This window comes from Barbus barbus, assembly GCF_936440315.1.
Source record: "Barbus barbus genome assembly, chromosome: 12".
Lineage (NCBI taxonomy): Eukaryota > Metazoa > Chordata > Actinopteri > Cypriniformes > Cyprinidae > Barbus > Barbus barbus.
The window spans coordinates 31649757-31676431 of record NC_136740.1 but is presented as its reverse complement, the minus strand read 5'-3'; the positions used below and the strand labels follow the sequence as shown (position 1 = coordinate 31676431).

Sequence of the window (26675 nt, the reverse complement as noted above, 5' to 3'; positions counted from 1 at the left end):
AAAATTTAGTAACTTTCAGGAGGGTGTACTCATTTTTGCAACACAACATTTTATCACTTTGATAAGAAAATCTTATTTTGCTGAATAATCTTTTTTGGTAATTAATCAAGCAGGCTTGTTGAAACATTATATCTCCAAAGAACCCGAACATGTCATCTAAATAAAGAGTAATTGCTGAATTTGTTCAGATTTAGAGGGGGTGTACTTATTTATGCTGTACACTGTATGCATGTATATGTATATATATATATATATATATATATATATATGTGTGTGTGTGTGTGTAAAAGTGATTGTATATAATTTATTATACTATACATAATATAACATTAACAATGCAACAATAAATTATATATAACAATATGAAAATAAAATATGATACATTTAATAAAAATAAAATATAACAAACATATATGGTGTGTTTTCTATATATTTATATATTTAATCAGAAATATTCAATTGTCTACATATCGCAGGATTTTCATTCAGTGAACTCTGGAGTGATGATGGTTTTACCCCAGGAGCAAAAATAAATGACTAGACTATTAAATATTTTACAGCATAAAGTTAAAAATACATTGAGTATAAAAATATAGATTCACTTGTAATGCTTTATTCATTTCTATACCTATCCAGGCCTCAATATCGCCATTTGTATCATTCATTGACGTTATTTCCCTTGTAACATCAAAAGAAGTGGCGAGAAACTGGCCAGATCTGTAGTAAGACGCTGTAACAGAGCTCTGCCGAACAACTACCGTCCCGATACTCAATATGATACAATAACAAAGAAACATTGTAACAGAACAAAAGACACAAATCAGTGTAAAGTTGCGAAACGTGACACACTTTCGTTTTCACTTCAGAGACAAGATTCTGAACTTACGTGTCGATGCGGACTGTAGAGGAACAACTGAAGTTAAGCTCTTAATTAAGATAATAAACCTGAACTCGTAGATTTGAAGCAAAACAATCAGTTTTCTTTGTAAACACTCCTGCTCCTCTCGTGAACGCGCTTCCCGTAACAGACTAGCGCCGCCTATCGGATTATATTTTACTATTATGCACATCTTAGATTATGGAAGCATCTGTGTAGCAAAATTCAATTTGAAATGTAATATGCAAAATGGAAATGCAATATGTAAAATGGCAATGTATTTCTGTATTTAAATTTACATATGTGCAACATGAAAAACATGAAAATTCAATTATATCATTTAAATTTGCCATTTTCTACACTAGCTTTAATATGCCAATTAAAAACATATTTTAAAGCTTTATAAATTGCAAAATGAAAATGTATTACCCAAATTGATCAGATATGTTTAATATGTCCAAGCAAAAATCTGTAGCAAAATTATAATTTAAATGCTGATTTTTCTAAATGCATTTAGATTCAGGGGTAGGACACTTGGGATTTTGCACTAAATGTTGCACATATAAATGGGACAATATACATTTTCTTTGTACAGGCTTTCCTCAAATAGTAGAGCATGGCGCTAGCAACGCCAAGGTCATGGGTTCGATTCCCAGGGAAAGCAAGAGCTGATAAAATGTAGAAACTGTAACTTGAATGCAATGTAAGTCGCTTTGGATAAAAGCATCTGCTAAATGCATAAATGTAAATACAGAAATACATTGCCATTTTACATATTGAATTTTGCTACACAGATGCTTCCATATTAGTTTTGGTTATTCTATATATTTTAATCATTAAAGTGACTTTAATCCAAAAATAGATTCAGATAAAATCAGATAAGGCATCATACTCGAGTCTAAAAAGACTTTTAATCCAGAAAATAACTTTAAAATTAAATAACTTTTTGTATTTAGTTATAAAACACAACATGCTTATAAAACTAAAACTAAAACCATACTACTTGAAATAAAATAGATATAAAAAATATAATAAATATATATATATATAAACTTTTTATTTCAGCTAGCTGCCAGGGCAACATTTCTCATATTAATTTAGTTTAACTTGATGTAGCTTACTAATACACACACACAGACACACAAACAGACACGCGCACACACACACACACACACACACACACACACAGACACACACACACACACAAACACACACTCACTCACGCGCACGCACACACACAGACACACACACACAGACACACACACACACAGACACACACACACACACACACACACACACACACACATACACACACAGACACGCACACACACACACACACACACACACACACACACACACACAGACACACACACACACACACACACACACAAACACACACTCACTCACGCGCACGCACGCACACGCACACACACAGACACACACACACAGACACACACACACACACAGGCACACGCACACACTAGAACTTTAACTAAAATTAAAATGAAAGATAAATATTCAATATAAGTAATATATATAAAATCAATAAAAACTTTAAAATGGTATAATAAATACACTAAAAAAAAGTGAGACAAGATACTTTTTTTTAAATCATCAGAATTATCTGATGCACATTTGATCTTTATGTTACTTATTCCATGTGATACTCCAGTAATCAATGATTTTCATTAAAAGCAAAGTGTAAATAATGATCTTCAGGATGACAAACTGATCGCCCGTACAACAAAGATTGTTAAATAAAGTCATTTTAGTTGCAGTGAACTGATGTTGTTAGATACAGCCTTTTATTACACAAATACTTGGACATATATTCTGTAGCTGCACATATCAATGCAATAATTTCCTTTCGCCACATTTATCTCTTCATACATGTCACTTATATGAAATAACACAAAGGAAACAACAAATTCAATTCGATGACATTCACTTAACCCTGATGAAGGCACATTAATCCAGTAGTGAAGTACACTAATATTGACACACACAGTGCACACAAGCTCTCAGTAGCGCTCAAAGCTGTTATTTTTGAAAATCAAGTTATAAATATAAAATTAATCTTTTCAATAACCCAAAAGATTGCAAGTATAACTAAATTGACGATCGGTTGCATTATGCTGTATTAAGGCAGAGAGTTGCACTAGTGTAGCTGAACGCTTTCATTTCTCGACTGTCTGTGGTCCTGTAAGGCACTTCGTTTGATTTCCAAAGACAAATAAATAATAATCTGTCCAACAGTAATATATTCAGGCTCATGAGGTGATCACAGGCCAGAACCGTGATTATGAAAATCATCAAGACAAGTCATCTGTAGCCTGTGATGTGTTTAAAGGAAATAAAAATGTGCTGAAAATGTGTTCACCCTCAAGATTGAGTTTGTTTCTTCATCAGGTTTGTAGAAATGTGTCTCTGCATCAGTGTCTCAGCAATGGATGCTCTGCAGTGAATGGGTGCCGTCAGAATGAGAGTCCAAACAGCTGATAAAAACATCACAATAATCCACACCACTCCAGTCCATCAGTTAACATCTGGAGAAGACAAAAGCTGAAACAAATCCAGCATTAAGACGAGTCCATAATTCATAATAATGCTTCCTCCAGTGAAAAAGTGCATCTCCTGTTGTCTCTCACATATTTGTTTAGAGCTGTTTTGGCTTGTAAACGGTGCTTGATCTGTGCAGATTTCTCTCCCGATTCAGACCAGAACACTTTTTCACTGGAGGAAGCGTTATTATGGACTCGTCTTAATGCTGGATGTGTTTCAGCTTTTGTCTTCTCCAGATGTTAACTGATGGACTGGAGTGGTGTGGATTATTGTGATGTTTTTATCAGCTGTTTGGACTCTCATTCTGACGGCACCCATTCACTGCAGAGCATCCATTGCAGAGACACCGATGCAGAGACACATTTCTACAAACCTGATGAAGAAACAAACTCATCCTAATCTCGGATGAACTGAAGGGGAGAAAAATTTACATTTTTGCATGAATTACCATGAATAACTCATTTCTGTGGAACACAAAAGCAGAATTTTTTCAGATTTGATATTTATGCATCTGTGTGCGGTTAATGCATAATATCTGAATCTAAATGCAAATGGGATACTTTTATGGTGCTTTAATAATAAAACCACAATGTTTCTTTATGTGTTGCACTGTAAGGGTTTTTATTAGTGCTGTCAAACGATTAATCGCATCCAAAATAAAAGTTTTTGTTTACATAATATATGCGTGTGTACTGCGTATATTTATTATGAATATATAAAGACCCACACATACAGTATATATTTTGAAAATATTTAGTGTATATATTTATATTCATATAACATATATAAATATATAAAGGTAACATTATTCTTAAATATATACATGCATGTGTGTGTATTTATATATAGGCCTACATAATAAATATACACAGCACACACACATATATTATGTAAACAAAAACTTTTATTTTGGATGCGATTAATCGCGACAGCACTAGTTTTTAATGAGGGTGAGTGAATAATGGAAAAAATATTAGTTGCATGTAAGAAACATAGTGTCGATCACATGACCATGTTTGACAAGCTACAGCTTTCTTTTCCGTAATAAATATTAAATACTAGGCCTAAAAATAAAATAGCAATAATAACAATAACCGAACAATAAAAAAACATACATGGGTTTCTTTGGCTGATACAGTCATAAATGTAAACGGTGGGTTTCTCATTGCATGCGGTCCGTCTGCAGCTGCTGCGGTTGATATTGAGCGAATGCGGCCGCCGCGGATCCGGGCGACGCCAGAGGCTGCTGGACGTAACCGTATCCGGTCGCAGCGGCGGCGGAGATATAACCTGCGGCGGCTGGTGAGGCGGCGTACGGATACTGATCGCTGTACTGTGCGTATGCAGCGGCGGTGTAGTCCAGGTACGGAGACGAGGCTGCAGACGCCGGCTGGACGTGAGGAATCACCATGCTGGGCTGCACAAACGCCTGCGGATACATATAGTGAGCGGGAATCCTGAGGGACACAGAGATCATGAGATTCAAACAGTGCTCTGCAGGGTCACTCACATCCATAGCATTGCCACAATACAGCATGCGGGGAAGAATCCATGATCATTTCACATCAGAAGGTTTACAGGTATAAACTGCATTGCTGTTTTGAACAAATTGTATTATTGAAAGTCAAAAAAAATATACTAATGGGCTTCATTCATTAAATATACCAGCAGAATGAATTTGTGTAAATCATTTTTTTTTTTTTTACATAAATTGTCACATTCAACTTAATGCAAAAATTATTATGTGACCCTGGACCACAAAACCAAATTGTTGAAATTGAGATTTATACATAATCATGTAAGGTTTGTTATGATGGGACAATATTAGAAAATCTGGAATCTGAGGGTGCCAAAAAATCTAAATATTGAGAAAATCATCTTTAAAGTTGTTCAAATGAAGTTCTTAGCAATGCATATTACTAATCAAAAATTAAGTTTTGATATATTTACAGTAGGAAATGTACTAAATATCTTCATGGAACATGATCTTAATATCCTAATGATTTTTGGCATAAAAGAAAAAAGGATAATTTTTTATAATTTTGAAATGTATACATATATTTTATGATTTTTTATTAATTATTTATTAATTCATTTAAGATAGTGTATCCACAGATTTCTATCTCATATTGATTAAAAACAAACAAAAAAATTATATATATATATATATATATAATATATATATATATATATATATTTTTTTTTTTTTTTTTTTTTTTTTTTTTAAATGAACAAACTTTAATTGAAATTAATTTGCCTGAATATGTGAAGGTCGCAAATCTTTTCAGAAAGCTTTCTTTTATATAAATTTTATTGTATAAACTTTTTTAAATTCAACTCAAACTTGTATTGAATTTAATTGAATATATAAAGATCTCCCTAAATCTGTCCTGTAAACTTTTTATCTGTTTTCATTCATTTTTTATTTAGATTTTATTGTTGAACTCTTAATTTTTTTTACTGTTACTGTTGTCCACGAGTGGAAATTTGTCTTTGACTTCACAACACAAGACAATATTATAACAATATATTAAAAGCACTTAACACAACAACTCTTAAAAAAATTGTTTTGTTTGAATTGAAACCTGAATTTAATTTAAATCAATTGAATTTAATATATGAAGGTCTTGTAAACGTTTTACCCGTTTTGAAATTATATTTATATAGATTTTATTTTATGAACCTTTTAGTGTTTAATTGAAACAGCACATGAATTGAATTGAAATGAACTGAATATATCGAAGGTGTCAATAAATCTGTCTTAGTATTGCCTGTTTTCTTTGATTTTGTTTAGTTAGATAAATATATTTAAGATATCATTTATTTTATTATATTATTAATACATTTTCTCCAATAACAATGATCTAAACAGAATAAAGTAAACCAAATTTGTATTCTGGGGAAATTATTTATGTAAATATGTGCACAAATTACAGTAGTCCCTCATTTGTGGCACCATTTCCATCATGAATACTGGTTTAAGGAGAAAACAGTGGCATTACTACATGCATACTTCAGCTAGGATATGAAATTTTAAGAAAACAGAAAAATTAAGGTAAATATTACTGGGCAACAATATGTTTTAAACATGTCTAAACCATGTGCATAAGTAAAATTGAGCAAAAAGTGTTAAAATATTATTTAACTGTGTGGATTTAAGATAAATTATCCTTAATATGAGAAAATAGTCTGACATTTTATTCCAAAATGTCCATTTCCAGCACAGAAGGGATGATTTGAGAGACAGTATGTCCACTGTTAGACATCGTTAGACAAATTAAATTAACTAGAGAGAGTGTTTAAACTGTTTAAGAGAGTTTATGTTATTATGAACAAAGTGCCCATAGTTTTAGATTTCTGAATGATTCACACAGACATTCATTTTGCTTATAATTCACAAATGAAGCTTAATTGGTGAATCACAGCATCAACGTCATTAATAGTGCTGTTGCTAACGAGAGTCCATCTTTAGCCTTTGAACTGAATCTTAACGACGATTCAGATGCTTTTGCATTATTGATATCATGGCAAACCTATTTCATTTGCAAACTCAGCATTCAATTATGAGTTCACGTCATATTATTGTCTAACCCCGCACTCAAATAAAACAAAGTACTATGAGCAAAGCAGACCGATCAACATCACAGCAGAAAAAACCCGTCCAAAAAAAGAAAACAGAGCTTTGACAGCAATTCTGCAATCAAAAACAGGGTCAGTGTTACTGACACACCAAACAATACTGAAACGAAAGAAGAGAAATCCAGATACACACTCGCGTGCATTCACACATCTCTCTCTCTCACACACACACACACACACACACACACACACGAAGAGAAATAAGAGTAGAAATCTGCTGCTTCTGTGCTGAATGGAAAATAAGCAGCAGGCGCTTCAACTGTTTTCTGCATCTTTATACTACAAAGGTGGCATATGAAGTTGCATCTGAAGTACAGCAAATAAGTCAAATACATTTCACCCCAGAATCGAAAGGAAAAAAAAGATAAAAAACTGACTTATATATGGTTTTATAGTAGTGACATTTTCAAGATAATTATGCATTTCCTCTTACTACTGAATTGCATCTAGACATGATTTAAATTATTAATGATTCTCATGCTGTACCATACTGTATTTTTTTATCCTTCAAAATTAAAGGCAGCACAGAAAATCTCGTTTAAATAAATACAATTAATTACATTTTTTTTTTGAGAAACTGGGAGGCTAAATGTGCTCAGTCACACAAATAATGTCACAATGAAAAAAATTAAATTAAATAAAAAATTAAAATAAATAAAATAAAAATACAAAAAATCATTATTTTGAGGAACTTGGTTGAATAAAATAAAAATGAAATAAAATAAAATAGGAAAATAAAAAAAATAACAATAATAATAAAATAAATGTGCTCAGTCCTGCAAATAATGTGACAATGAAAAAACTACACAAACAAACAAATAAATATGAAAATAAATGTTGAAAGTTGATTTTTGTGCACAGCTGTCATTAAAGAGACACGTTTAATTTGAGGACAGTGGAAAATTCACTGCACTGTTTTTAGCTGATCAGAATCATTCTTCATCTCTTAATTAATCTGCATGGCCTTCTACGAGTTTGGGAGTCTCACACAGACCTCTGACGTCAGCATTGCAGCTATAACGACTAAATTTGCTAACAGGATGTTTAACTTGACAGTGTAATGACGCCTGAAGTCTTGGGAAGTTTAAAGATCCCGAGCCTCTAGCAGCACCACTCAAACTGCAGTGTGTGTGTCGCCAGGCAGATTTGCTTTGTATTTCTCCCAAACGTGCAAAAACAACAGGTGCTGGAGTTAAAAGTGTTCACAGATGAGCGGTGAGTCTGGAGAGTGACAGGACGGCTGCTATTTCTGCTGCGCCACTGTTAATGAAGCAACACACGGCTCCTGAACACACAGAACCAATTACTGGAAAATAACTAGTTCTGTTGATTAACTGAAACTTAACTGAAAATTGAGTGTTTAATCTTATTATTATACATTACTTACTCTATCCTCCAGTTTGATACTGTTAAGTGCTTTGACACAATCTGTATTGTTAAAAGCACTGTATAAATAAAGGTGACTTGATTACACTGATAATTGCTTTACTAGAGCACTTGCATGAAGTATTTATAGAAGCTTAATACTAAAAATATTAAAAGTGGTTTTATCTTGCAATTCTGACCTTTTTTCTCAAAATTCTAAATTTACATTTCATAATTCTTTTTTTTCTCTGAATTATAAAACGACATCCCAGAATTCAGACTTTTTCCTCAATTCAAAAATGACATTTCATAATTCTGAGGTTTTTCTCAATTGTAAAATTCTTAGGTTCATAATTCTGAGAATTGATATAAACTCAGAATTAAGACAAAAAAGTCAGAATTGTGAAATAATCACAATGATCTTTTCTATTGTTAAAACATTATTTTATAGCTTCCATAAGTAAATAACCATTTTTCTATTAATAAACTGATTTTGCCCATCCTACTCACCCCTATCAGAAAATTAGATGAATGTAGCATGAATGTAGAGTAAAATATAACCTAACTCTGAGCCCTGAGCGGGTCATTGTTAAAAATACCCCTGTTACTAAGCTGCAGCGGCAACTTTCTTACGACAAACATATTTTTGTCCTTCGTGTCCTGAACATTTGGGGGTTGCCAGAGTTCAGGCTAATTTAAGCTATTGTAAATCACAGAAACAGAGGGCTGATCTCTAGTGTCTCTGAACACCTGTTGTCTTGTGCTGCAGCTGCTCTCTGGACTGAATCTTCCTGGAAGGACAGGAGTGACCGTGGATCGGTCAGCAGGACGATATGGTGCAATACTCTTTACATGAGCACATGAACACACACTTCTAGCGATGCAAACACAGGGTCTCATGTTGCTTTCTGAAATGCATTAGAATGCAATGCATAACATCCGTTACATTCTGTGCTACATTAACTATATTATATATTTAATTAAAACTAGAACCATAAAAACAGTTTCAGTACTTGAAATAAAATATAAATATAATTTTTTTTGTTCATAACTATAATGACAAAAACACACAAAAAATCCTAATACTATCCTGATCATAAATCTTAAATTCAGCTGAAATAAAATAAAATATATTATTATTTTATTTCTTTATATTATATTATTTAGTTTATATTATTGTTATTTTATTTTAGCTAGCTGTCAAGGCACCATTTAGCATTTTCACTTAGTCAAACATTATGTACTCAAATAATTAAAGTGGAAAAAAACATTAAAAAGTAATTAAAAAAAAAGACAAAAACAACAAATTTACTCAAATGTCAACAAAACTTAAATATAATATAAAAACTCATTTAAAATATTCATAAAAAACTATAATAGTATAACTGAAATTAAATAAAATATAAAAAAATATACGTATGTCTCATTTTGCATCAACTTGGCATTAATTAACTAAAATTGATTTAAAAATTAATAAAGACTGCATAGATATTAAAAAAAAAAAAAAAAAAAGACAAAAACAACATTTTTAATTTAACAAAACTTAAAAAATAAAATATAAAAATAAAACATGAAACATAAAACAATAAAACATTAGTGGTACCACCACAGTAATTTTAATTAGAAATATACCAGAAAACAGTTCAATCAATTCACAATTAACTGTTTTATTGATTATTTACCACAAAACTTTGCTAGAAATTCTCATGTTATCTCCTCATTAAGTGGAATTGCTTGCATTCCTTATTTATAAGGAATATTTTAGACAAATGAATGCTAAATGAATGAACGTAAATGTTTTCATTATTAGAGTTTTGAGACTTTATTTTAGAAACATGTTAACAGCAAACTCCTAAAATTAATTGAACGAGTCACCTGCTATCTTTATATTTAAGACAATACAGAATGCATTACTTGACGTCTATTTCACACATGAAGTTTTGGGGAAGAAAAAAATCATTGTAAGAAGTAAAGATAAATGAAAGGCAAATTAATTATTAGTAAAAAAAACCCCCAGAGGCACAAGATACACAGCAACATGCAAGCCGTGAGTAGTTTTGTTTTGAGGGAAACTGAGCCCTTCAACAACAAAACACCACAACGCCTTCAGATGAAGAGAAAATAAATCAAACAAGCTGTGCACAATCATCAAATCCAGGAAGATACGACCGTCTCCCAGAATCCCCACGTCCTACCGTACACTCGTTTCTATTAAAGCACACGGTTTAGCTATAAAAGCACTTCAGATCCAAACGCACAGCAAAGCTGCTCTCCAAAAACAACAACAACCTCCATGCAAGCTAATCACCATCGGGTTCGAGTCTACTGAATTCTGACTTTGTTCATCTCGTTCACCTCTTAGGTTACGTTAACCGAACGCGAGCCTGTCAGATCAGAGAGAGACACAGCACATGGAGAGAGAAGACACAGACGGAGACGTTTCAAATAAAACGCACACAACAAAGGTTAAAAAAAGCAGACGAACACACCTCATAACCTGGCGGAAAGGAGGAGGATACAGTAATGGGGAATGATCATCCTCACTATCTCTATGACACAAGGAGAACAACAGTTTATGACACAGGAATCCATCCAAAATGCACAGAAATCAACACAAATATGGAATATTGCAGCATGTAGGAATATGATATTGTAATTTATCTTTAAAGGTGAAGTGCATCATTTTCTAATTTACTTCCGGTGACTCTTCAGATGCAATACAACGATGCATACAAATGACACACAACACCTTTAAAGCAATGCAATGATAAAAACTAGTCTAGGATGACAAAATGCAATCTTTTCCAATATCATATATTTACATGTATGAATGTAGATAAATGAGAGAATGCTTAAAGGAATAGTTCACCTAAAAATGTAAATGTGTTCACCTGCAGGCCATCTAAGATTGTTTCTTCATCAGGTTTGTAGAAATGTGTCTCTGCATCAGTGTCTCATCAGTGGATGCTCTGCAGTGAATGGGTGCCGTCAGAATGAGAGTCCAAACAGCTGATAAAAACATCACAATAATCCACACCACTCCAGTCCATCAGTTAACATCTGGAGAAGACAAAAGCTGAAACAAATCCATCGCTTTTAACTACAATACGAGTCCATAATAACACTTCCTCCAGTGAAAAAGCCCATCTCCTGTTGTCTCTCACATCAAAATTAAGCCACATATTTGTTTAGAGCTGTTTTGGTTTGTAAACGGACCAGACCAGAACACGTTTTCACTGGAGGAAGCGTTATTATGGACTCGTATTGTAGTTAAAAGCATCTTAATGCTGGATTTGTTTCAGCTTTTGTCTTCTCCAGATGTTAACTGATGGACTGGAGTGGTGTGGATTATTGTGATGTTTTTATCAGCTGTTTGGACTCTCATTCTGACGGCACCCATTCACTGCAGAGCATCCACTGATGAGACACTGATGCAGAGACACATTTCTACAAACCTGATGAAGAAACCATCTTAGATGGCCTGCAGGTGAGCACATTTTCATTTTTGTGATTTTTTTAAGAACTAATGAATCTACACAAACAATATACAGTCATCAATAGTCTGGTTACACTTACCCATAAGGCTGTTGGATATACGTAGGGTGTATTTGAGGGACACCAAATGAAAAGCCTGTGAAAAACATAATCTTATTGCATTTATTTATTTTAATATTTAAATAATACAAGAAAACATACACTCAAAAAAAACGGTGCTATATAGCACTAAAAGTGGTTCTTTGGCTCGTAATCATAGGGGACCACTTTTAGAGCTGTATAGCACTAAATCTTGGTTCTTCAGCGGTTCTTTGGGGTGATTAAGGTGCTATATAGCACCACTGCCGTACAAAGAACCTGTTAAGCCCCTTTAAAGGTTCTTTACGAGCCAAAGAGCCACTGTTGGTGCTGTTTAGCACCATTTTTGTTGAAGAAATACAGTGCGATATGACACCTCTTATGGTTCTACATAGCACCATTTGACAAAGGTGCTGTATAGGACCTTTAAATTATGGTGCTATACAGCACCAAAAGTGGTTCCCTTATTATTACGAGCCAAGAACCACTTTTAGTGCAATATAGCACCATTTTTTAGAGTGTATAATGACAAAAATGATTTCTACAATAAAACAAGAGCGACCGGATCCTCTTACCTGGCTGCATGATCCGTGGCTTGGCCCCGAGGTACGCCAGGTTCACGTTGGCTTTCCTGCCGTCTATGATGGGGTTTGGGTCCTTACAGGCTCTTTCTGCTGCGGATCGATCGGCCATCGTCACCTACAGATTCATGAGAAGTTCAGTGTTTCCAGTGATGCTCCATGTGAATGTGACGGCAAGTAAATTGTAATACAGACAGATGGATAGACAGATCAAATCAGGGTTATTATGCTTTTACTTACTTTACTTTTAGTCATTTAGCAGATGCTTTTATCCAAAGCAACTTACAAATAAGAAACAGTAACTAAAACTAAAGTTAACACTCTGTAAATACTATATACACACCCATTTAACAAAATACAGAAATTAAATAAAATTGACAAATGCATACAACAACAACATTTCAATAGTAAACATATAAATGAAAATAAAATAAAAATTATTATAGTTGACTAAAACTGAAACTAAAACCATCAAAAACAAATTTCATTGCTTGAAATAAAATAAACCTTAAATGAGATAAAATTAAATATTAAAAACTTTTTATTTCTGCTAGTAGCCAAGGAATTTTTTTACATAACCTTGACGCACTAAAATAACAAATACTGAAATAAAAATGATAACTATACATACATGTATATATATATATATATATATATATATATATATATATATATGTGTGTGTGTGTGTGTGTGTAAACGAACTACTAAAAATGACACTTTTACTAAAATTGCAAAAACATTCAAAATATTAAATTTTTTTTTTACAATATTTCATTACAGTATCTGATACAAAAATAATATATCGGGGTTATTATATTTAACTAAAACTAAAACAGTTCATCACTTGAAATAAAATAACCATTCACTGAAAAAAAAACAAAAAAAACATAAATAAATAAAAACCAATAACTAACCTATTTAGACAGACAGAAACACACACATATATAAACTACTAAAAATGACTAAATCAGAGGAAAATTACTAAAACTCACTAAATTTAATATAAAAATTGAAAAATTTTAAATAAAAACTAATTCAAAATAATCTAACCTAAAACAGTATCTCTGATCTAAAAATTGTGTCTATATTAAGATAGATAGATAGATAGATAGATAGATAGATAGATAGATAGATAGATAGATAGATAGATAGATAGATGGATAGATAGATAGTTACAAATCCATAGCCTCTGGATTTCCCCGTTTGTCTGTCAGTAATGACAACAGCTTCCTCGATTTCTCCAAACACTTCAAAGTATTTCCTGAGGCTGGAGTCGGTGGTGTGATACGGAAGACCTCCGACGAAGATCTTGGTGTATGTGGTGTCCTTCTGAGAGCTGTGCATCCTCACGACGGCTTAAACAGGCTCAAACTTTCACTACGACTGCTTAAATCAATAACAACTCGTATTCCTAGAAGGCAGCAGTAACAGAGCGCGGATGATTTGATATGAGGTAGAATAATAAAGCGCAGCAAACCAGCGCGTCTGTCAGGCGACAAAACTCCAAACCATATGGTTTTGGTGACTTACCTCACACGCGGATATAGACCACGCCCACTGGCCAGTCTAACCACGCCCACACTAGAAACCTGTCCCTTTCATTTATTTTTACATTTATTGCTTGCTTACTCACTCTCATGTGACTAATGATGAATTTTGCCATTAAATGCCTGAAGATTTTTTTTATTTTGTTGACGTTGTGATAATATTTAACTGAAGCTTAGGACTTAATTGAAACCGTTGTGCTGCTTCATATTTTTTGGGGACCTGTGATATATTTTTTTTAAGGATTCTCTGATTAATAAAAAAGAACTGCATTTATCTAAAAAAAAAAATTTTGTGTTACAATATACAATGCTATTCAAAAGTTTGGGGTCAGTACATTTTCTTTTTTTTTTTTAAGAAATTAATACTTTTATTCAGGAGGGATGTGTTAGATGAATAAAATGTCATAGTAAAGACTTTTATTGTTCGAAAATATTTTGAACAAATACTGCTCTTTTTAACTTTGTATTCATCAAGGAATCAAAGAAAAAAGTACCACAGGTTCCAACTATGAAGCAACACAACAGTTTCAACACTCATAATAAATCAGTATATTATTATGATTTCTGAAGGATCATGGGACACTGAAGACTGGAGTAATGATGCTGAAAATACAGCTTTGATTCATAGAAATAAATTACATTTTAAAGTATATTAAAATAGTAAACCAATATTAGGAATTGCAATAAGATTTCACAATATTACTGTTTTTTCCGTATTTTTTATCGAATAAATACAGCCTTGATGAGCAGAAGAGACTCCCTTAAAAAACATTGAAAATCTTACTCCAACTTTTGAGCGGCAGTGTACATACATACAATTGTATCATGTTGTTCCAAACATTTACACCATTTTTTTTTCTGTGCAACACAATATGAGACATTATAAAGAATACCAGTGTGCTCAGTGCTAAAAAATGGGATTGATCTTTACCATGTTTTGCTTCTTAACTCTGGGTCATTGGTTTAATTCCCTGAATACAGTGTGAGTTCCTTTAGATAAGTGCATTTGGAAATGCATATATTTATTTTATGATTTTAGATGTATTCCACGGACGTTCTTGGCAGTATTCAGAGTTTCTATTGCAGATGTTCACTGCCTCAATCCAATACAATGACCTAGTGACCCAGTAACTCAACATGATAATGTAGGTCAAAGGTCAGACTCAGAGTTTGACAACTTACTGTTTGGGAAGAGATTAAATCAGGCAGTCAGACTCAGACATAAGAGAGTACAACATGCTCTTGTCAAAATGCACACCTTTTTGCTTTAAAAATGTTTCAGTTGCTTTGGATTTGTCAAAATCTAAATACTAATGGTTTGAATGCAGTTGTGCAAAATTACAGTGTTAATTTTTCTAGTGTTTCTAGTGACATTATCAGTGTAAAATATAAGATAAAAAGTATAAAAAGTAGTGCTGTCAAACGAAAATGTGTGTACGGTGTATATTTATTATGTATATATAAATACACGCATACAGTATATATTCTGAAAATATGTACATGTATTTACATGCATATATTTTATATTATGCATGTATGCATGTAGACCACTAGTATTTTCACCAGCTAAAAAAGTGTAAACTGATATTTCCTACTGACACACTACAGCAAAAGATAGAAAAAACTGACTTAAAAACATTTTTAGCTGCTGAAAATACTAGTGTTCTAATCATTTTGGCCACCACTGTATATTATGTAAACAAAAACGTTTATTTTGGATGTGATTAATCGTTTGACAGCACTAATAAAAAGTTCAGCAACAAAGGCAGTGAAACATTGTCTGTTTTAGTGCTATTGTTATATTATCTATAACATGATAAATGAATAGTTCGCCCAAAATGTTAGGAGAAAACCTTTCAAATCAACTGAAAAACAACCAATAATGTCATGCAAAGGAAGAACACACACAAGTGTCTGTAAACGTTCTGTATTCTACAACATCTTTGTAGCAACATCTGCAGAGATACAATATAAATACAATTTCTGTACATTTTATAATATTGTAAATACTATGTTCATACATTTTATGTACAGCTCCTTGTCAAGGAGAGCAGCTTTGTTTTCTTTTTAAGTAAGGTCTTGGGTTTTCATACCATCTCCATTGACAGCAATAGTATTCACTTATGAGATCCACAGTTCTTCAGGTAAAACAGAGCAATAATAACAGCACTGGTCATGGCACTAAACATACTAGGATTACTCAGGCTATGTCCCAATTTCCCAGATATTGCCCATCTCCCATTTATACCTATAAAAAACATTAATATTGGCTTTAGTATCACAACGAATAAAATCTTACTCAACAGTCAAACACACATGGATTCAAATGCTCGAAAGCTTCATTATTAGGCGGGTGAACCTAGAAGTCGATTATCTAAAAGACCCCGTTCATGAACAGGGCTTGTGTCAGTACTTTAGGGCATTTCTGGTCTATAGCCGGTACGAAGCAGACCGGGTTATCTGCGTTTTGCAATAACGCTCCCTACCGGCAAAGAGTCTGATAAAGAAAACAAGGTGCTCTCCGCATTAGGTGACCTCACTTCCGTCAACCACCTGAGAAGCGTCAAATCAGTATCTGAGAATGCATAAAAGTCTGTGCATTACGTAACTTAATGTGCATCCAGGATAAGTTACTCCAGTGCAAGCGTTCAGACAGCTCTGTTAATAGAAATATTGGCAGTCCTTCAACAGTTACAGTACTCAACAAACCAGTAACGCAACAGAGTACGAGTAACTGGATTGCCATCCAATCAAAATACCATTAAATCTAAAAAAATAAAAAATTGACCACAATTTTGACGTTTTGATGGGCATGTAGCCTTCCAACCAGAAATATGGCACTTAGCATAAATCAGTCGAACACATATTAAAGTACACAAGCATAAAACACATTGCCAAAATAATGTACATAAGAAGCTTGCACAGCAGATTTGAAAGGCTATGTCTTTGGTAATACCTGATATAATCACGCAAACAAAAAGGTCATAAACAGTAGTACATTCTTACCTAGAACATGCATCCAAATCTCAAACTCACTCAAAGTAGAGTTAGGCAATGTTCGATTAATAGATTTAGTCATATAAGAAGTGGTAACCAAGTAACCAAGAGGGATGTTAGTATTACAGCTATACATGATATATAAAACAAGTTTGTGCAACTGTGCAACTCTCGACATTCAAACATGATACTGAAATAGGCCTATAATTTCAACACAAGACACACAAGTAGAGTTTATTGCCATAGAATCAGGGGAACCAACAAATCTCTAACGAATCAGAAGGATGGATATTGTTAGCACTTGGTTTTTCCAGGCGGTGGCTGGAGCTGGTGTCGAAGAGATCGTCTACCAACTATTGGGTCACTGTCCTGCTCCTACTGGAGCACAGGATGAGGTTTGGTGTCTATGGACGGAGGGCCTTGAGTCAAACAGGATGGCTTCACGAAGACCCCATGACCTGTGGCACATCGGAAGTACACCCTTCCTTGGACCGTACCGTTGTGCTTGCCTTTGGAAGGACAAGAAAGGTCTAAGGTTACAAGGAGTTAAGTTGGGATTCAGCATCAAACAGCAAGAAAGGGAAGAGTTCACTTACCTACAGCAAGGTCCAGCTCTACTCCAACCCAGATGCCTTTGGCAAACTCTACCCCTCCAACGTAATGCACCGTTCCACTCTGTTTGCCCACCCAAACTTGCTCACCGGGGGCCATCCAGTCTGGCAACTGAGCAACTGGTCCGTTCTCGTCCTCACTAGAGTCTGCCAAAGGATCTGCATCCTCAAAGGACTCAAGTCCTTGAGTTGCTTCCAGCTGTGGCTTGGCGTGAGGTAGTGGGATACTGGGAGACTCTTTCCCATTGTGGAGATGGCACTGGGGTGGGGGATCCATGCCTTGGGGAATCGAGTCCGCCTTCCATCTGATGCTACCAAGATCTTCTTGTATGCCGTGACCTACACCCTTAAATTCTGGGAGAACGGATTCCGCTTTCCATCCGATGTTACTGAGGTCTTCTTCGCCTACACCATCATCTCCACCCTTGAAATTTGGAGGAATCGATTCCGCCTTCCATCTGATAATACCAAGGTCGTCTCTTACGAAATGATCTATACCCTTAAAGTCCGGAGGCATCGATTCCAGCTTCCATCTGATGTTACCGAGGTCTTTTTCTCCTACCCCATCATCTACACCCTTGAAGTCTGTGAATTCTTGACTGACGCTCATGATACACTTGCGGGGAAGCCGAGGAGAAGAGTCCCGTTCGGTGCAGTGACGGGAACAGGGCTGAGCGGGAACGGTCTGGGCTGGGCAGGATCCCGAGGCACTTCTGGAAGGATGCAACCCTCTTCCATGCGGTGCTTCCTGAGGGTCTGGATGTTCTCTAATGTTGAGCTGGTCGCAACTATCGCTGCCGCTGAAGAGCACATCGGACAGTGTGGCGTTCGAGGCACTATGGGAGAAGTAGCCACTTGTGCATGTGCTGGCTGTGGGACTACGGGACACTTCTTTTTCCACAGCCTGTGTCCCTGTTAACACCTGCACACACATAGCCCCCTCTTGGGTCTCAAGGCTGGCGTTGTATACCTCAAAGTTGGCAAAATCCTCTGGGATGTAAGGCTTGAAGTTTTGGAGCTCCAGAGACCCGAGGCCTGGATCGTTGGAACGGGTGAAGGCTGAATCCATGTCAGGATCCTCCTCCTCTGAATCCTGACAAATTATCAATGGCCAGACAGGGAACAAACAAAAAAGCAGCGATCATGAGGGACTCTCTCGTCCCATAATGAAGAAATCCTGAAGCACATCTGCTACTTTATTCAGTCTTTTTGTCCACAACAGTAGATCTATACTAGATGTGCCCAGTGTTGAATCATATCAGTTTAAGGTTGTCTACACTGGAAGCATCGAAACAATATGTCATCTAAAAATTTCGTTTTTAATTTAAGTTTACATTTTATATATATTATAAAATGTTAACTTTAAAAAATATTTTAAAAACTTTATTAATTACAAATAAATTAAAAACGTAATTAAAAAGTAAAAAATTAAATACATTTAAATGAATTTGAATTAAAGTTAAATAAATAATATAATATACATATATATATATATATATATATATATATATATATATATACACATATGGTCAGAAATATTTAAAAAAATAAATTAATTATAAATAACTTAAAATTTAATTAAAATAATTTCAAAAATGAAAATAAAAATAAATTGAAATGAATTCAAAGTTAAATAATATATTCAATGAATTATATATTTATAGTTATATATATATATATGTATATATATATAATCTTTAAAAAATCTATATATAAATCAAATAAGGAATTAAATTAAATTTAAATAACTTCAAAAATTAAATGTCAATTTGTTTAAAGTTAAATAATATAATGGAGGAATTCATGGCGATAATAATGAATAATGAATTCATAATAACGTAATGAATGAACACATACAATATGTATGCAAGTTAAATCATTTTACTTCACAAATATAGGGGACATAAAGTGGCTGGATTAGATTGGCAGTGCATCAAACATAGAAACGGGGGATTAATTAGCTGAAAGTATATTGTATCGGGCACTTCCAGTGCAGACAACTCTACTGAATATAAAAGTAGTGATCTAGTTTTGTCACGGCACGCTGTTCACATCTGATATGTAAACAGAGTTTATTTGCTTTCTAACTAGCAGTGTGATATGTGAAGTGCTGCAGTCAGTGAGTTAAACACAAACTGAGGGATTCATGCAGTTACTTATCACTCACATGAAGGTGATGGGATGCAATGAGATGCAAGTGGTGCTAAGATGATGATGAGGCAGCATCACAAGCTTCACTCAAACAGTTTTAAAAGGGACGCAATGCAAAAATTCAACCCTCCTGTAAACTAGTTTGTGTGTGAATGTAATGAATTTGGTTCTGAGAAGGAATGTTTTGATTATTTTCAAGCTAATACCAATAAATCACATGTGTGGGATGCTGTCAGATACTTGTCAATAATCGCAATAATTATGTAAAAAAAAATATATATATATATTTTTTGAAATAAAATAATAATAAATAATGTATTATTAAATAAATAATGTATAATTAATTTATTTAAATAGTTTTATAATATTATTATATATTTGTTTTATATGTTTTTCAATTATATATATATATATATATATATATATATATATATATATATATATATATATATATATATATATATATATATAATTATATTTTTCAAAAATTCTTTGAAGTTCTTGAAAGTGTATTACAGTACGTTTTATTATTAGTTCTAAAAACTATATATATATATATATATATATATATATATATTGTTGTTTAATACTTAAAAAATACATAAAACTATATAAAATATATTATATAAATTATAAGAATTAGATAGAATGCTATAGTTTTAATCAAAATATGCTTCACAACTTCTCTGTAAATAACGATTAAAATATGAAAACCCACATATATTGAAGGTGTAAAGGAAATATTTTATACTTTTTACTGTTATTCAACTTCTTAGATTTAAATTTCACTGAAAAAGGTATAAAATGTAAAAAAATAAATATATATATATATATATATATACTACATAATGGACAGGTTAAAAATGATTTTCTGTGGTAACTGGCATCAGACTGGTTATGTGTGTGTTGACTTACAGCAGCGTGCGGCCGTGTGTGAGAGAGATCAGTGCTCAGTCTGGGCTGTCTGTGATTGGCCGAGCTGCTGATGATGTCACTGCGGCCCTCGCTCTGAGCCCTGGGTCTGGACCAGGGGCCGCCGGGATCCGCAAACCAACGCATGCTCTGCAATCAGGGCACAACAGCACACTTCACACGAGCCATGCAGCACAGCCAGCGGGTTAAACACACGATCACGCGAGATGCAGATGAGTGAACATGCACACAGCCACAGTTTCTGCGCTTTTAAAGGAACAGCTCACACAAGATATCAAGTTCATGTTGTTCTGATGTTCCTCTTTTTATTTTTTTCCACTGAACACAACATCAGATGTTTTGTGAAAGTCTCTTTTACATACAATGCTACAAAGTATACTTTTAAATAATATTTTGAATTAGCTTTTGTTTTTATATTTTCATTTTAGTTAAATTTTTAGTGTTTGTTTAATTTTAGTAATGTTTTTTGTCATTTTTATTATTTTTTAAAGAAATATTTAAGTTTAATTTATTTTTTGTTCAGTTTTAGTTTTTATTTATTTATTTCTAGTTAGTCATTTTAATGCTTTAACTTAAACTGATTTTTTTTTTATTTAATATAATTTTTTTAACTATCTAATTTTTGTCAGGGTTATCATCATTAAAACTATTAATAAATTAAATTAATAAATTACTAACTGGAAATAAATGAAAATGAAAACTAAAATGAATCAAATTTAAACTAAAAAAAATTATTAAACCTCAATATAATAATTTAAAAAAATAAAAATGACAAATACACAACATACATAACATTATGATATTAAAATAAAAACTGAAAATATAAAAGCAAAAGGAAAATCTTGTATTATTATTTATAAAATAAAACCCACACCTATATAAGGTGCAAGGAAAACATTTTACTATTTTTTACTTATATAACATTTTAGACTTATCATATTTTAAAGATGAAGTGAATTTACATTTTTAGGTGAACTATTCCTTTAAAATCATATTTCTTGTTAACAGGTTCAAAATCATTTACAGGTCAATTTGAAAAAAATCTGTAATAAATAAATAAATAAATCTGTGGTTGTATAAATAAACAGGCTTGAGGGACTGAAGCATGCTGGGAACAGGGTCCAAAATTAACAAATATGAGGAATCCATAAGCAAAAAAAAAAGAGAAGAAAATTCACAGGCAATAAATATTCCTCACCAACTAAAAATTATATTTTACTTTTTTTTTTAAATTGAAATAATACAATTTTATTCCTTATATTTACATTTAGGTGGCTCATTTTTTTTTCTTTTTTAGCAGATTGATTTGTATGCCTTTGATTTGAACTTAATTAATGTCACTAGTGAGATTCAGATGATGCTTCTTACAAAGCTTAGAGATCCTGAACAAATGATCAGCCAATTGGTGATTTTTACTTGCATTTGGACCTTAATTTTGTGCTCATTTTGGACCCTGGCTGAAGGACAGCTTCTCTGTGGGCTGAGAGACATTTAAAAACACTTGAAGACAGGCTTCAGAGCCTGAATCAATGTCAGATCATAAAATATGTGAGAATGTGGAGGTGGAAACACAATATGAATGGTGTGTGAGAATGAAACACATAATGGGAACGAAGCATTGAGTGTGTGTGTGTGTGTATATCACCTCCTGTCCCAGCAGAGGCCGTGACTCCAGAGAACGCGTAACTTTGTTCTCCTCCTTCACTGGCATGAGAGATTTGAGGAACTTGGGTGGTTGAGGAGACAGAACCTTAAACGGACTGGAGCTGAAGAACGTTGGACTCTCTGGTACCGATCCTGAGGAGAACGTTTGCATGAAATGATGCATATGGGTGTCTAAATGCACTACAAAGAAAAACTTAAAAGGATCGATGCCCAAAATTGAGAAATGTATGGTAAATGTAGCTTTTTAGCACTCTTAAAAAACAATATTTGATTATTATTAAATTGTATTATTATTATTATTATAAAATAATATTTAAGAAAAATCTATTTCCATTTAATTATAAATATTTCTTTTTTTTATTTTATTTTTATAAGTGTTGAAAAGTACCATTTACTACTACTACTAATAATGATAATAATAATATTTGTTTTTAATTCTGAAGAAAACGTTTGCATGAAATGATGCATAAAGCTGCTTAAATGCACGATTAAAAAAAAGGTCAAGGTGGTTGATGAGCCCACAATGGAGAAAATATTGTAAATGTAGCTTTTCAACACTCTTAGAAATACATAATAAATGTTATTATTTTTATAAATAATAGTTCATAACAATAATTTTAATTTCGATTATTTTAATAATAATCATAAATTTTTTATTTGTTTAGCAATAATCTTCAATAATTTAATATTGTTTTAACTACTAATAAAATTAGAATGCTTGCTTGCTGAAAATTTCTTTCAAATCTTCTCGGGTGAAAGCCAGGTTCACAATTTACCGTGATTCTCTTTGTTTTTGACAGGCGTGTCTTTTGACAGAGGACTGTTGAGTGAAGCTTCATGTAAGTTGGATTCGGTGACGTCTGTGTGACCGTCGCAGTGAGTCTGTTGAAATAAAGTCAACGCTCAGACAGAGATATTCACAACAAACACACTGTCTATAGTAAGTGATCACTAACCTTCACGTCCTCATCCTCACATCCGGTCCCGTCCGATTTACAATAAGAGCTCTAAACAAATATATGTTATAGTCCTGTTACACAATGCACTGTATTTTGTTTTTGTACACTAGTATACGGTAGATCTGGTCTTACGTGCTGGACGTTAGGCGTGCTGAGACTGCGCCGTATGTGTCTGCCTTTAGCGGAGAGAGCTTCCTTCACCGTCACGGACTGAATGAACACACAAATACACATTAAATGCGTGATCAACCGATAATCGGTTTGACTGATATTTTTCACATTATCTAAGCATTTTTCATAATTGGATATTGGTTTTGTAATATTGGATCCACCAATAAATGCCACCATCATGTGGTCATTTTGAGATTTGAGGTAAAGATTTGAGGTAATCATTATCGGTAAAAAAAAAAAAAAAAAAAAAAACATATCGGTCAATCTCTACTATACACTTCAGCAGAAACAGCAGATAGAAGTAAAACCATAAATGAATATTGGTTCTGCATATTGGTTATTGGGAACATAAACCTGCTAATAATCGGTATCGGTTATAAAAAAAAAAAAAAACAGTATCAGTCGATCTCTACTAAACACTCCAGCAGAAACAGCAGACAGAAGTAATACTAAATATATAATAATTATACATAATATACATATATATATACATATCTGTTATTAGACTCATAATAAACATGCAAATAATCTATATAGGCATTGGTTATTAAAAAAAATCAATGTCGGTCTATCGCTACTAAACACTCCAGCAGAAAAAGCAGATAGAAGTGAAACAATAACTAAATATTGGTTCTGAATATCGGTTATCAACATAAACATGTAAATAATCTGTATCGGTTATTAAAAACAATCAATGTTGTTTGATCTCTACAAAACACTAACAGAAACAGCAGATAGAAGTGAAACAATAAATAAACATTGGTTCTGAATATCAGTTATCGTAACAAACATGCAAATAATATGTATCGGTACTAGTTATAAAAAAAATCAATATCGGTCGATCTCTACTGAACATTCCAGCAGAAACAGCAGATAGAAGTATAACAATAAATAAATATTAGTTCTGCACATTGGTAATCAGGCATATAAACATGCAAATAATCTGTATCGGTTATTAAAAAAAATCAATATCGTTCGATCTCTACTAAACACTAACAGAAACAGCAGATACAAGTAAAACAATAAATAAATATTAGTTCTGCACATTGGTAATCAGGCATATAAACATGCAAATAATCTGTATCGGTTATTAAAAAAAATCAATATCGTTCGATCTCTACTAAACACTAACAGAAACAGCAGATACAAGTAAAACAATAAATAAATATTAGTTCTGCACATTGGTAATCAGGCATATAAACATGCAAATAATCTGTATTGGTTATAAAAAAAAATCAATATCGTTCGATCTCTACTAAACACTAACAGAAACAGCAGATACAAGTAAAACAATAAATAAATGTTGGTTCTGTATATCGGTTATCGGGTATATAAACATGCAAATAATTGTATAGTTATTTAAAAAAACTATATCGGTCGAACTCTACTAAACACTCCAGCAGAAACAGCAGATAGTGAGAGACATCTGTCCTAAAGTGAAGCCGAACCTGCCGCAGTCTCTCCAGACACAGAATATTGTCCACCTCCAGCACCCCTCTGGTGTATTTCTCTATGTATGTCTCTCCATCGAGCGTCTCCTCGCTCTCTCCTCGCGCCGCCATCAAGGCCAGAGTCTCGCGCTCCTCTGGCTCCTCAGATGCCTGTTCATGAAGACAGCAGGTGTGTGATCAGTGCATTCAGAAAGACAATCATGAATAGGAAACAGTGTGAAGTTTGTACCTTTGGTATGTTGGACACGATCTCATACGTCAGTCCACAGGAGTACAGAACGTTCTTCAAAGACATCCGTCTCTTCAGACTCTGAGTGAAACTCTGTGAGACATCAGTCATGTATTTACATTAAACTAGATAATACACTACCAGTCAAAAGTTTTTGAACAGTAAGATTTAACGAATTCTCTTTTGGTCACCAAGCCTGCATTTATTTGATCCAAAATACAGCAAAAGCAGTAATATTGTGAACTATTTTTACTATTTAAAATAACTGTTTTCTATTTGAATATATTGTAAAATGTAATTTATTCCTGTGATGCACAGCTACATTTTCAGCATTATTACTTCAGTCTTCAGTGTCTGTAATATACTGTAATATACTGATTTGCTGTTCAAGAAACAGTTACTATTACAGGTGCATCTCAATAAATTAGAATGTTGTGAAAAGTTAATTTTTTCTTGTAAGTTATTTCAAAAAGTGAAACTTTCATATATTTTAGATTCATTGTATGTAAAGTTTTTTTATTTTAATTTTGATGATTAGAGCTTACAGCTCATGAAAGTCACAAATCAGTATCTCAAAATATTAGAATATTTACATTTAGGGTTAGGTAAACCTTTAGGAAGTCGTGGCCTAATGGTTAGAGAGTCGGACTCGTAATCGAAAGGTTGCGGGTTCGAGTCCCCGGCCGGCAGGGATTGTAGGTGGGGGGAGTGAATGTCCAGCGCTCTCTCCACCCTCAATACCACGACTGAGGTGCCCTTGAGCAAGGCACCGAACCCCCAACTGCTCCCCGGGCGCCGCAGCATGGCTGCCCACTGCTCCGGGTGTGTGTTCACTGTGTGTGTGTGTGTGTGTGTGTGCATTTGTTCACTACTCACTGCTGTGTGTGTGCACTTGGATGGGTTAAACGCAGAGCACCAATTTCGAGTATGGGTCACCATACTTGACAATACGTCACGACTTTACTTTTTACTTTATTTGAGATTCAAAAGCTGGTTCAATGACCATGGTGTTACTGTGCTTGATTGGCCAGCAAACTCGCCTGACCTGAACCCCAGAGAGAATCTATAGGGTGTTGTCAAGAGGAAGATGAGAGACACCAGACCCAACAATGCAGATGAGCTGAAGGCTGCTATCAAAGCAACGTGGGCTTCCATACCACCTGAGCAGTGCCACAAACTGATCACCTCCATGCCACGCCGCATTGATGCAGTAATTAAAGCAAAAGGAGCCCCTACCAAGTATTGAGTGCATATACAGTAAATGAACATACTTTCCAGAAGGCCAACAATTCACTATAACAGTTTTTTTAATTGGTCTTATGAAGTATTCTAATTTGTTGAGAAAGTGAATTGGTGGGTTTTT

The 26675-nt window shown here is 33.6% G+C and overlaps 4 protein-coding genes across 10 annotated transcripts in view; all 4 read right to left on the bottom strand.

Moving 5' to 3' along the window:
* The window catches only part of grinab (glutamate receptor, ionotropic, N-methyl D-aspartate-associated protein 1b (glutamate binding)), a 12991-nt gene extending 11950 nt beyond the window's left edge, over positions 1-1041 (bottom strand). For 2 of the 3 annotated variants that reach the window (XM_079429360.1, XM_079429362.1), the window contains exon 1: positions 887-1041. The gene's annotated coding sequence lies outside the window, so the exon portion shown is untranslated. The remainder of the gene's footprint in view (positions 1-886) is intronic. The other variant, XM_079429361.1, reaches the window with a different exon arrangement.
* ifnlr1 (interferon lambda receptor 1) overlaps positions 1-26675 on the bottom strand; it is a 676379-nt gene that overhangs the window by 101779 nt on the left and 547925 nt on the right. The window lies entirely within an intron of this gene.
* rbm24b (RNA binding motif protein 24b) lies at positions 4602-13942 on the bottom strand (the record flags this gene model as incomplete). Of its 2 annotated transcripts, XM_079430906.1 has the most annotated exons (5): positions 4602-4896; positions 10933-10992; positions 12020-12074; positions 12592-12715; positions 13775-13942. In XM_079430906.1, 5 exons carry the CDS (start codon positions 13940-13942, stop codon positions 4602-4604), a joined length of 702 nt encoding a protein of 233 aa, XP_079287032.1. The 2 variants fall into 2 exon arrangements, with proteins under 2 accessions (XP_079287032.1, XP_079287033.1); XM_079430907.1 differs by lacking the exon at positions 10933-10992.
* kif13a (kinesin family member 13A) overlaps positions 16057-26675 on the bottom strand; it is a 79962-nt gene continuing 69343 nt past the window's right edge. For 3 of the 4 annotated variants that reach the window (XM_079430902.1, XM_079430904.1, XM_079430903.1), the window contains 9 exons: positions 25313-25405; positions 25081-25233; positions 23594-23671; positions 23459-23509; positions 23279-23384; positions 22483-22634; positions 20820-20966; positions 17739-18846; positions 16057-17651 (listed from right to left, as the gene is read on the bottom strand). In XM_079430902.1, coding sequence (XP_079287028.1) covers positions 17518-17651; positions 17739-18846; positions 20820-20966; positions 22483-22634; positions 23279-23384; positions 23459-23509; positions 23594-23671; positions 25081-25233; positions 25313-25405 — 2022 coding nt within the window. In that variant the 3' untranslated portion in view covers positions 16057-17517. The remainder of the gene's footprint in view (positions 17652-17738; positions 18847-20819; positions 20967-22482; positions 22635-23278; positions 23385-23458; positions 23510-23593; positions 23672-25080; positions 25234-25312; positions 25406-26675) is intronic. The other variant, XM_079430905.1, reaches the window with a different exon arrangement.